The 12,248-nt window shown below is 45.8% G+C and overlaps 1 protein-coding gene across 4 annotated transcripts in view; it reads left to right on the forward strand.

Annotated features, from left to right (window-relative positions):
- Positions 1–11,211, forward strand: part of PGAP2 (post-GPI attachment to proteins 2) — a 37,566-nt gene extending 26,355 nt beyond the window's left edge. For 3 of the 4 annotated variants that reach the window (XM_020967675.2, XM_020967677.1, XM_020967676.1), the window contains 4 exons: positions 7,785–8,037; positions 8,305–8,411; positions 10,399–10,507; positions 10,945–11,211. In XM_020967675.2, coding sequence (XP_020823334.2) covers positions 7,785–8,037; positions 8,305–8,411; positions 10,399–10,507; positions 10,945–11,075 — 600 coding nt within the window. In that variant the 3' untranslated portion in view covers positions 11,076–11,211. The remainder of the gene's footprint in view (positions 1–7,784; positions 8,038–8,304; positions 8,412–10,398; positions 10,508–10,944) is intronic. The other variant, XM_020967674.2, reaches the window with a different exon arrangement.
- The last annotated feature ends 1,037 nt before the right edge of the window (positions 11,212–12,248 follow it).

Genomic DNA, 12,248 nt, shown 5'->3' on the forward strand with positions numbered 1-12,248 from the left:
AACTTGGAGAGAGGCAGGTACAGGGATTCTCTGCCCTTCTGCCTCTGTTCTCTGGGTCCCAAAGCCTGTCCTGCCTCTGGTCAACTCATCCCTAGATGGGGATGGCACTCTTTTGGGGAAATAGATACTTGCTGCAGAGAACCCTGGGCTGAGAGCCAATAGACTGCATTCTAGTCTTAGCTCCTGACTTACTTTGTGACCTTGGGCAAATGCCTTCTCCCCTTCTAGTCCCTTCCTCTATGAAAAGGTGATTAACTCAGTGATCTCTGCTGTATATTTGAGCTGTGATATTTCTTTGCTCTACAGTCTCTTAAGATTCAGTTATTGAATTCAATAAACACTTATTAGGAGCTGACTCTGTGCAAGGCCCTTTACTCCATGTGGCTGCTGAAGTGATTAAAACCAGCATAGTCCTTGCCCTTAAGACTTTATAGTCTGCAAGGGACTCCTACAAAAAGAGCTCTCTGGGCTTTTTCATGGTTAGATGACATGTGTAGTATTCTGCTCAGTTCTTGATGCCACATTTTAGGAAGGACATTGACAAACTAGAGCATAGCCACAGGAAGGCAAACGGCATAGTAAGGAGACTAGAGGGACTTCACCTAAGATATCTATATCTATATCTATATCTATATCTATATCTATATCTATATCTATATCTACATCTATATCTAATCTATATCTATATCTATATCTCCATATCCATATCTATATCTATGTCTATATCTATAGCTATAGCTATATCGATTTTTTGGCAAGGCAGTTGAGGTTAAGTGACTTGCCCAGAGTCACACAGCTAGTAAGTGTCAAGTTTCTGAGGCCAGATATGAAGTCAGGTTCTTCTGACTCCAGGGCCAGTGCTCTATCCACTGCACTACCTAGTTGCCCCACCTAGGATATTTTCAGTTGAAAGAATTAGGAAGTGTTTAACCTGGGGATGAAAAGACTTGTGAGGTGAGACATGGTCACTGTCTTCTAGTATTTGAAGGACTGTTATATAAAAGAGGAATTAGACTTGTTCTGTTTTTCCCCAAATGGTAGAACAGTAGAGGAAGCAATGGAGGAATAGAGAAACAGGCTTAGGCTTATTGTAAAGAAAAACTTCCTAACAGAGCTGACCAAAAATGAAATGGGCTCCTCCAGGGTAAGGAGATCCCATACTCTAAGGGAATTTCCAGGGTGAGGCCTAATGTTAAAGTCTGAAAAGTCAGCAGCATGGTCAGGAGGGGAAACTGATGCAGGATAGATCAGGGTGGGGAACCTGCAGCCTTGAGGCCACATGTAGCCTTCTAGGTCCTTGGATGTGACCTTTTGACTGAGTCCAAGTTTTATAGAACAAATCCTTTTATTAAGGGGATCTGTTCTGTGAAGTTTGGATTCGGTCAAAGAGCTGCACTGGAGGACCTAGAGGGCCACGTGTAGCCTTGAGGCCACAGGTTCCCCACCCCTGGGATAGACTATGTGGTTTTTTCTGTAATTCTCAAAGGTCAATGGCACCTGATCCCTATAACCTTCTTCCCCTTTCTTCTGCTACTATATCTGGGGTATCCCAGCTTCCTGTTTTCCTTCTCACATACAGTAGTGCTGTGTGTGTTCTCTAGGGCTTATTCACAAGGGTCAAGAGAATATACAGATTCAGAAATAGTGGCTTAGGGGATACTCATTAGACAGGCATATAGAAGAAATGTGCCCAATCACAGACAATAAGTTATCTAAATTTTCTCTGCTATTGTTTTGAACTAAGGTTTCTCTAGTCTTATCTTTGCCTGTGATCTTCTCTAGGCCTGATTGTCTAACTCCAAGCTGGTCCCAGATGTGAATAAATTTTCTGCACCAGAACATCCCCCAGTGGTTAGTGCTTTACCCAAATGAGTGTACTGGACCAAACTCATTGGCCCATTTTACAATCCCTGTTTCACGCTCAATCAGCCCTTTCCTTCTATCAAAGAAAAACTTCCCATCACTTAAACATATGCTATAGGACCCCTCCTAAAGTCTACAGTAAAGTATTCCATATGATATGGGAAATTTGAAGAGAGAAGAGATTACTTCTAGGTGAGGGAAATGGGAAAGATTTTGTGGAGGTGATGGTATCTGAGCTAGGCCTTGAAGGAAGAGAAGTAGTTCTGAAGATAGATGAGGAAGGAACACATTTCAGTCATGGGGGACAGTCTGCACAGATGTACTGAGATAGGAGAGGGGTCAGGGAATAGCTGGTAGTCCAGTGTAGATGAAGTATATAGTATTTGGAGGGAATTAATATTTTATAACGCTGGAAAAGTAGATTGGGACCAGATTGTAAAGGACATTGAATGCCAGACTGAGGAATTTGAACTTTACTTGGTAGACAATGGGGAGGCTTTGCAAAGTTTTGAGTTGAGGAGGAACATGGTCAGACCTAGAGACATGCAGCAACTAGGTAGAATAGTGGCTGGAGCATTGGACTTGCTGTCAGGAAGAACTGATTTCAAATCCTGCCTCAGATACTTAACAAGCTGTGTGACCCTGGGGTCCTCTATCTGCCTCAGTTTCCTCAAGTGTAAAATGAGACTAATAATAGCACTGACTTCCCAGGATTATTGTGATGATCTAATGAGCTATATCTGTAAAAGGCTTTGCAAACTTAAAGCAGCGTACAAATGCTAGCTATTATTATCAATTAGTAATTGTCATAATTTTCCTATTCTGTGTATTAGGAGGGTTACTCAAGCAGTATTTAAGGGATATATTGGAGAGGGAGATATTGGAGGATAATGCAGTGGTCCAGGGGAGAGAGGATGATCCATAAGGCACCTTCCAGCTCTGTCTTTCCAGGCAAGGATCTAGGCTCTAAGAGAAGAAGAGGCATAAATGACAGAATTTTAGGTTGATGGAGAAGAGATTTTTGAGCTGGGGCAGGGGAGTGGGAACATGAAGATCTTTGGGAAAGGGATCTCTCCCCTCAATTCCCATAACAAAATGCATCCCTCTTCGGAGCAAGTCTGTGCTCTAAGTACTTTATTGTTGTTCAGTCATTCAGTCATGTCCAACTCTTCATAATTCCACAGGGGTTTTCTTGGCAGAGACACTGGAGTGGTATGCCATTTCCTTCTCCAGGGGTTCACCTTTTGTTAGAACTGTCCACTATGACCTTTCTGTCTTGGGTAACCCTGGACAGCATAGCTCATTGTGTCATTGTATCAAGCCCTTTTGCCATGACAAGACAGTGATCCAGGAGGGGTTTCAATACTTAGTTCCACCTCATGTCAAAAATGTGTTCTGAAGCTTTCCTCCTCCCATGTGAACCCCATTCTGTGCCAAATAAGACTGTGACAAAGACAGAAGGAGGAAGAGACTAAGGTTCTTCCCTCCCCTCTTTCTCCTGGGCCCCTAGTCTGGTTGGGAAGACAAAACTTCCACACAGAGGCCCCTAAAAGCTATAGGAACTCTGAGGAGGGAGAGATCCTTGAGGGCTGGGGGGGGGTGGGGTGGGGAGAAGGGCATTTAAGAGTCTAAGAAGAGATGGGGAAAGCTCTGGGCCTTGAAGGGAGGGTATGAAGGTGGAGGCTTTCTCGGCTCTAAGTAGAGGGATAGATAAGAAACTTGCAGGTTATATTTGTAGGGTCAGTGAGTTGTCTAGTTTAGCTAAAGGGGGGAGGGCAAATGAAGTGGGTGTAGGAGGTTGAGGCAGTACTCTGTAGTCCCCAAATGCCAGGCTAAGGAATATAGATTCTCTTCTATAAGCTATAGAGAGTGATGACAGGTTCTTGATTGAGGCAGGAATGTGATCAGATCTAGGCTATGGAAAGATGACTCTGGCTTCCTGCAGAAGGGGTATAATGGGAAGGAGGTGGCTGCAATGATACAGGTAAGAGGGATTAAGGTCTCAGGTGCGGTTTATGTGGATAGAGAAGAGAGGGAGTGGATGGGGAGATTTGGAAAGGGAGAAGGGGCAGACGTTGAGGACTTCCTAGGTGTTAGGAGTGGGGAAGGAGAATGATTTTTAAGGTTCCTTTCAGCTCTTAAGTGCTATGGTGGCTATGAGTCAGAGGTAACTCCAAGGATACTTAATACTTTAAAATAAAAGAATGAATCTCTAATGGTAGAATTTCAAGGATAATATTGGTAGGGGGAGAGGCAGGAGGAGAGGGGAATAGAAGGCTCTTTGTAGCCAGAAGGTGCTCTCTATTTTCTACTTTGCCAATCTCGTTGTTAACTTAAAGATCTCAATTTGAGGTTGTGAAGGACAATGTTGGCGTATTTACAGGTGGAGCCATGAGGAGAGGGGGAGAGAAAGATGACTTCAATATATGTTATGTAGTCTATACCTAGTAAAGCAGCTTAATACAACTGAGACATAATGGCTCTTGAATCAGAGGAACTGGGTCCAGATCTCATCTCATTCAGTTCTACTTTTGTGACCTTGGACACACTCAGGTGTGAGCCTGAGTTACTCTGTAACATGATGGAGTAAAACTAGATATTTTCCAAAGTCCCTTAGAGCTTTAGATCTATGACCCTATACATTGAATTGTGCAAACTCCAACTGTATGTAGAACATTGGGTTACATGTGGCAGTGGATGGGGTTGGGCTTTAATAACAAAATTTAGCTCAAACATGATCCATGCCCTTAGGAACTCACAGTGTGGTGGGGGACAAGACACAAACAAAGCTCACTGCAAGACACACTAACACATGATAGATATATCACAGAGATAACAAGAAAAAAATGGGACTCCAAGGAAAAATAATTTTGGTTGAGGGATCACAGGAAACTTCTTGGAATAATTGGCATTTTGAGGTAAGAATTCAGAATGATCCCCCTTTTCTCCCTAACTCTGTATCACTCTGTATCACTCCCCATTGCTTCAGGCTCTGGAGAAGAGGTTGCTAAGGACAATCCTTCTACTTATATCACAGATCCCATCCCCTCGGGTCCCCTCTGGCAACTTGCGTCTTCCGTCATTTCCTCTTTCACTCATCTTCCGTCTTACTTTATCTACTAGCCCTTTCTTTGCCACTTAAACCATGCCCAGGTCTTCCTTATTCTTTTAAAAAAAAAAACCTTCCCTTGACTCCACCTTGTCCTCAAATTCTTATCATCCTATGTGGCTTCTTCCTTTCACAGCCAAATTTGTTGTTTACACCCTTGTTATCTTATTTTCCAGTCACTTCTCAAACCTTTGCCATCAGGCTTATAACTCCCCACTGAAACTGCTTTTCTGAGGTTACTAACAATTTCTTAATTGCTATATCCAATGTTATTTTTTCATACTTCATCCTCTTTAACCTCTCTGGGGTTTTGATACTGTTGACTATCCACTCCTCTTTTCCTGGATAATCTCTTTCTCCTTGCTTCCATCACAATGCTCTCTTAGGGGACTCCAATTACCTCTCTGACTGAGCCCTCTAAGTCTCCTTTGGTGGATCATCTTCCTTCTCCCATCACTAAGTGTGAGTGTGTTCCAAGGTTTTTGTTTTTGTTTTGTTTTGTTTTTGGCTAGGCAATGGGGTTAAGTAACTTGCCCAGGGTCACACAGCTAATAAGTGTTATGTGTCTGAGGTCGAATTTGAATTCAGGTCCTCCTGACTCCAGGGCCAGTGCTCTATCCACCGTGCCACCTAGCTGCCCCATTTTCCAAGGTTTAATACTGGGCTTTACTCTTTCTTTGTACCCTCTCTTGTGATTTCATCAGCTCTCGTGGGTTCAGTTAGCATCTCTGTGCAGGAGACTCCCAAATCTCTATATCTAGCCACACTCTCTGTCCTGAATTCTAGTCCCACATCACTGTCAGCCTGCTGACAGTTCTATCTGGGTATCCCATCAACATCTCAAATTTAACACTTGAAAAACAAAACTCATTGTTGTCCTCTAAATCTGCCCTCCCTCCAAACTTCTCTATTTCACTTGAAGGCATTACAATTCTTCCAAGTTACTTAGGTTCTCACTCAAGGAGTCTTCCTTGATGCCTTCCTCTCCTTCATCCTCTATATCCTATCAGTTGCCAAGTCTTGTCAAGTTCCCCTCCATAATATTTCATGCATCTGTGATGTTTCTTGTTTGAGAGAGAGTGTAGCATACTGGATAGAACTTTGGATCTGAAGTTAACATGACTGACATTCAAACCTGTTGCTGATACTTACTAGCTGTGTGACTGTAGACAAATCACTGAGCCTCAGTTTCATCATCTGTAAAATAGGGATACCTGTACCCATAGGATCTGTCTCAGAGAGTTTGGTGAGGATCAAATGAAATTAATTCATATAGAAATGGCAGTTACTTTTTCTCACCATTCACATGACCACTACACTGGTTCAGATCCTTAATACCTCTTGCCCGAAATATTGTACTAACGTCTAATTGGTCTCCCCATTTTTGGTCTCTTCCTTCTTTAATTATTTTCCGCATTGTTGCCAAATGAACATTCCTAAAATATAGGTTTGGTCATGTTGCTCCCCTGCTTAAAAATATCCAGTGTCTCCTTTTTGCCTTTTACACCGCAGCCTGGCAGGTAGGGACCCCACAATTTGTCTCCCAACTAACTACTTTTTCCCCCTTATTTTACATTGCTCCCATCATCCATCTCCATGACTTTGCATGGGCTGTCCTCCCAGAACCTCCCAGAAGTCCTCCATCACTTCTGTGCTTTCAAATTGCCTAGACCCTAAAGAGACTGAGTAACCTTCCTAAGGTCATACAGTCATTATGGGAGATTTGAACCCAGGTCGTCCTGACTCTGAGGCTAGTTCTCTACCTACTCTAACATGGACCCCTGACTTGCACAGAGTAAGCATGTGATAAATGTATGTTGAATTGAATTAAAATGAAAGCAAAATGGGGTAGAGAGGCCATTCTAGGCCTAGGTGAACAAAGAAAGAGAGGCCAAAGAGCCTTCTTAGGGAGACTGAGATTAATCTGCTTCGGCCTGAGCATACAGTACAGGGAGGAGATTGATAGGAAAAATGATACTGGAAAAGTAGATATGTCAAGAGTCCACTGTCCTTCTCCCTGTGGCTCCATCTGAAGTCCTGGGAATTGATGATAATGAAGATAATAAGAATTTATCTATTTCTAGCTCTGTAAGATTTACAAAAAGTGCTTTCCTCACAACAACCCTGGATATAGGTAATGTATTTTAATCCTCACCTTATAGCTGAGGAAACTGAAGTTCAGATGACTTATCAAAGCTGTGTGTTTGATTCGGGGTGGGGGAAGGAACAGACATAGAGCACACCCTTATTGAGCTCCTGGCCTGGTTGGGGAGATAGGTCCTACATTTGGTGAGAGAGGGGGGAGCATTCTGAGAACAGCACAGGGTAGTTGAAAACCAGGTGGTTCTTAACTGTCAGGGATGTAGGAAGTATCATCATGGGCTAGGGTGGTCAGGGAAGGCTGCATAAAAGGAGGTAGGTCTTGAAAGACACTGCTAGTAGTGATAATAATAAAACATTCTTAAATTTCTATGGCTCATTGACGTGTCTGGGCAAATGTAGGCAACAGTTTTGTCTGTGATGGTGCCCTAATGATGACAGTGACAACAATGATGATGATAGCACCATTTTTGACACTGATTAGTTGTATGGCTGTGAGCAAATTATATCTGAGCGTCAGTTTCTTCATCTGTGAAATAGGGGAAATAATCCTTACATTAGCTACCTATCTCATAGGGTTATTGTAAGGAAAATACTTTGTAAGCCTATTGTAAGATAGAGTGGCCATGTTTATACACTTTCCCTGGAGGTTGAGCCATCCTGGGGACCCCTCCAAGACCTGGTCCACTCCACTCCATCCCTTTTGCCTTAGGTGCCCAATTACCTTCCATCGGTGAGTTCAGCTATTGGTGGGGAAGTGCCCCAGCGGTACGTCTGGCGTTTCTGCATCGGCCTGCACTCTGCCCCCCGCTTCCTGGTGGCCTTTGTCTACTGGAACTACTACAGGAGCTGCCCTTCACCCTGCTTTGGCTATGATCAGCTCTGCCTCCTCAACTTGGGTCTCAACCTCCTGGAGAATGTGGCCCTGCTTCTGCTCACCTATGTCTCCTCCTCAGAGGACTTCAGTATGTGGACTAAGCCTGGCTTTGGGAGCCCCCATTCTGAGGGGGAGACATGGCACCTGTTCTCATGGAGCCCCAGGTTGAGGAGAAAACATTGCCCCTTCCCTCAGGGAGTCACAGTCTTAACAGGGAGACATGGCTCCTATGTTCAGGGAGCCCTGAGCCTGAGGGGTCCAGACGTGGAGGCTTGGGATAAGATGGGGACCCCCAAGGGGAGGGTCCTCGGGTTGCAGGGGAGTGGGACAAGCTCATTACTCCCTCCTTCTCCAGCCATCCATGAGAATGCCTTCATCGTGTTCATCACAGCAGCTCTGGGCCACATGCTGCTAACCTGTATCTTGTGGCGTCTGACGAAGAAACATACAGTAAGTTTGGAGGTAAACGTCACTGCTCTATCTTCTTGGCTTTGGGGGCTTGAAAACTGGGTTTAGGCAGAATAAGGGGTGAGGCAACAGAGCTCAGGACTGGGAGGGTGGAATATAGAGGAGCAAAGGGCATGGGATGGAAAGTGGGAACCCTGAGGGAGATCAGGAGAGCCTATATAAGTCTGGATCCACACTGGGGTCTGGGTACTGAGGCCGTGGGGAGAAGTAGGGCAAGTCAGAAGCCAGAAATATCAGGAGTCACCGACTTAGGTAAGGATTATTGGTGGAATGTGGGGAGGATAGAACCCCAAGAAATGTGTGAGGTGAGGTTACAAGGAATGGCAGAACTTGGGAGGACTTGCCAGAAGGTATTTCTGCTTGGGGGTGTCTGGAGTTTCCTAGGCACATGTTTCCTTCAGCCTTATTGAATGCTCTTTAGCTGTCTTTTGGCATTTCTGTCTCTTTGCCTAAAGCCATTTCTGTCTGTCTCAATATCTCCCAGTCTCTCTGGCCATCTCTTAAGCGTCACTTCATCTTTCTGAGATTCATCTATAAAGTCTAACCTCATCTATAAAGTCTTAAACCAAGTACAACCTCACAGGGTTATGGTGTGGTAAACAATTTGTTAATCTTAGAGAAAATGTTGACCATTAGAGAAATGTACATCCTTATCATCACCATCTTCTTTGGCTATCAAAATGAAGATCTCTGGCTTTCACTGTATCTTCCACTGCTTCTGACCATTTCTGTGGGTCTCTGGCTGCCTCTCTCTGGCTCTCTCTTTGCCTCTTGGGCCAGATACCTCACAGAATCAGTATCCTGGCTATTCACCTGTCTCCCACGTCTGCTTCTCCCACTCTAAAATCCTTTTCTTTGTCTAGTCTGAGGGCATAGGTGGGATGTGGACACCAGGGGGCAGTGTGTTCCTAGCCCGAGCCTTCTGGGTGGGAGCAGATTGGCTCCAGGCCAGATTGGGGAAAAGATAATATGGGGGTGGAAGCACTGAAGAGGAAGGTGGAAGCCCCACCCCACCCCCCACTGCCCCAGCTCTATAGAAGTTAATTGCAGATCGGGGGTTCTCTTGTGCCCCCAAGCAACAAAACTTTCTCCAGTGCCTTCTCTGTTGCACAACTCTTCCCCTTCGAGGGAGGCAAGTGGTCCTAGTGTCTGGGACTGGACAGGCCTCACTTTGCCTGAACCAAAGACTCCATGAACAGGGATGAGGGTGGGGTGTGGGATGGACAGATGGAAGATAGAAGGATGAAGGGATGGGGAGATGGGTGGGATTAGACACATGGAGATGAGGAATGGAGATAAAATATGGGCAACAGAGAAATGGAATAAGATGGAAAGTGGAGGGTTTAGAAGATGGGAGATTGGGGAAAGGGGAAATGGGGGCATAGGGAAATACAGAGATGAAGACAGGGTGAAGACCTAGATGACTGTAGGACCTGGGGCCCTGGAAGCCATAGGGTAGGCCTCCACGTTTGAATGACAGGAAGGAGTTGGTTGGGTGCAGGCGGGTAAGGGGGGATGGGGATGTGGCTGCTCTAACGGCTCCTCCACCCCCTCTCTTTCCCCTGTGGTTTCCTCCTTCCCCAGTAACTGCAGAGGAGAGAGTTCTAGTGGCAGTGGCTCAGGGTGGCTTAAAAGGTGGGGGAGGCCAATACTAGGGCCAGGCTCAGGGAGCCCAGAGTCAAGGAGGATCCATTCAGATTCAGGTCTGGGCAGGTAGCTGGCTCAGTTTCTGTGGGTTCTCTGGAAGAGAAGGCTCTCATGAGGCAAGGGAAAAGCAGCAGGCTTTTATCCTGCATGGTTCCCCACACTTAACCCTCAAAACATACACTAAGAATACTTATGCCTACTTGTACTGAATGCCTGCTGGGGTCAGGTACCTTTGTTCTGGGCAGTGGGGGTGGGAGAAACAACCTTGCCCTTGGGGGATCCCCCTTCCCATTGGAGGACCCTCTAAGTAACCAGTTATCTATCCATTCCTCAGGAACGGAAGTCCTACAGCTGGAAACAACGACTTTTTATCGTCAACTTTGTCTCTTTCTTTATGGCCCTTGCTGTCTACTTCCGACACAACATGTACTGTGAGCCAGGAGGTGAGGCTGGGGTCTGACCCAGGGTTATTCCTGCTGGTGCAACGGGCAAGGGACCTGTCTGGCCTTTCTCCGAGGGAAAGTTTGGATCAGAAGAGTGGCGGAGACCACAGTGGGGGCATCGCTCTAGTTTAATGGTAGTCTTTGATAGAGGGTGTGTTGATGCATCTTGGTGACTGTTGCACAGTGTGGTGGAAAGAGCCCTGGAATTGAATCAGGAGAACTAGGTCCCCTTTGGGGAGCTTGGACCAATCACTACTTCTTAGCACCTCAGTTTCCTCTTCCATAAAATAAGGGGATTAGATCAGAATGTTCTCTTCAGGTCCTTTCCAGCACTAACTCTTAAATTCCCCCGTTGGTCTCCCAGGCTGCACTGGGGTAGGTAGTAGGCAGGGCTCTCTGGGCCCCTTTGTTCACTTCCCTTCCTTCTCCCCCCACAGTGTACACCATCTTTGCGGTCCTTGAGTACACCGTGGTTCTGACTAACATGGCCTTCCACATGACTGCCTGTTGGGACTTCGGGAACAAAGAGGTGTTTATTACCTCTCCAACAGAAGATAAAAGATTCTGAGCCGGGCTGGACCATGCTGGAGAAGACCAGCCTGATTAGAAGGGTGCAGAGGGGACAGAGAATGCACTCTCTGCCCTATCCCTCAGATTCATCCACCCCAGAAACTGATGGAGAAAATATAGAACTCCAGCCCTCAGCCCGTTCTGTGTCCTCTCTCTGCTGGGCCCTGGGTGGAGGGAGGGAAAAGGGGGGCAGGGCTAGAAGGGTCAGCCAAGAGATACCTCAGCCCCTTGCCCCAGGCTCCTTCCCTCTATTCCCCCAACCTCCACTCCCATGTGTATAGTGTCCCGCTTCTAGGACAGCTTCAGGTATGAAGCTTAGGCAACTTTGGGGTATAGCAGACCCAGCTCACTGGGATTAGACATAGGGAGGCCACGAATAGAGGAGGAGGAAGAGGTACCCCAACCAAATGAGACCCATAGTCAGCCCTGAGAAATCTCCCCCCTTGTACCATCACTACAGCATTAAGTGCTGGGCTGCTGCCTACTAGCATTATTATCCCCCTTCCCCAAATGGTGACTTCTTCCTTTTTGAATTGCTCTTGGGAGTGGGTCTAGGCCTGGAAGTCTGTTTGTCCGGTTCTAGTTACTGCTGTAACTAGTAACTAGTTACCTTCTCTGTAAAGTATCAGGTTTGGATTAGATGACCACCAAGGCCCCACCGACCCTAACACTGCTTGTCCTGGCTCCATTTTGGGGGGTGATGTCACAGTATGGTTTGCCCCAAGTGGGGCCCTGCTTCCTGAGTGGCACCCGTTTATTTTCATAGCCTTTATTTCGCCCATAGAACTTGTCCCAGATAGTCTGGATTTCTTTTTTCTGCCTAGTCCAAATCTTCTTTATAGGCTGGAATTTATGATCAACAACAGATGGACAGATATACTCAGCTCTGGGTTTGATGGGCTACTTCTGCCCATCACTATCAGTCTTCTACTCATCCTAACTCTGGTCAACTGATTTCCATTCCTGAGGACTCCTCTCCATCCCCATTCCCACGTAGGGAATTCTGTCTCCTCCTCCAAATTTCATCTTATTCTGTAGAATCACGTTCCCCTTCCCTAAAGGACACTGTGGTTGTACATTTAAGGAAAACACTTTTTTTGGTCTTTTTTGCCAATATCCTATCTAAGCTTGGACCACGTGTCCTGGGAACATTGAAGGTTGGGGAATATCC

Source organism: Phascolarctos cinereus, unplaced genomic scaffold (assembly GCF_003287225.1).
Source record: "Phascolarctos cinereus isolate Bilbo 61053 unplaced genomic scaffold, phaCin_HiC Scaffold_726;HRSCAF=1367, whole genome shotgun sequence".
In the NCBI taxonomy this organism is placed as follows: domain Eukaryota; kingdom Metazoa; phylum Chordata; class Mammalia; order Diprotodontia; family Phascolarctidae; genus Phascolarctos; species Phascolarctos cinereus.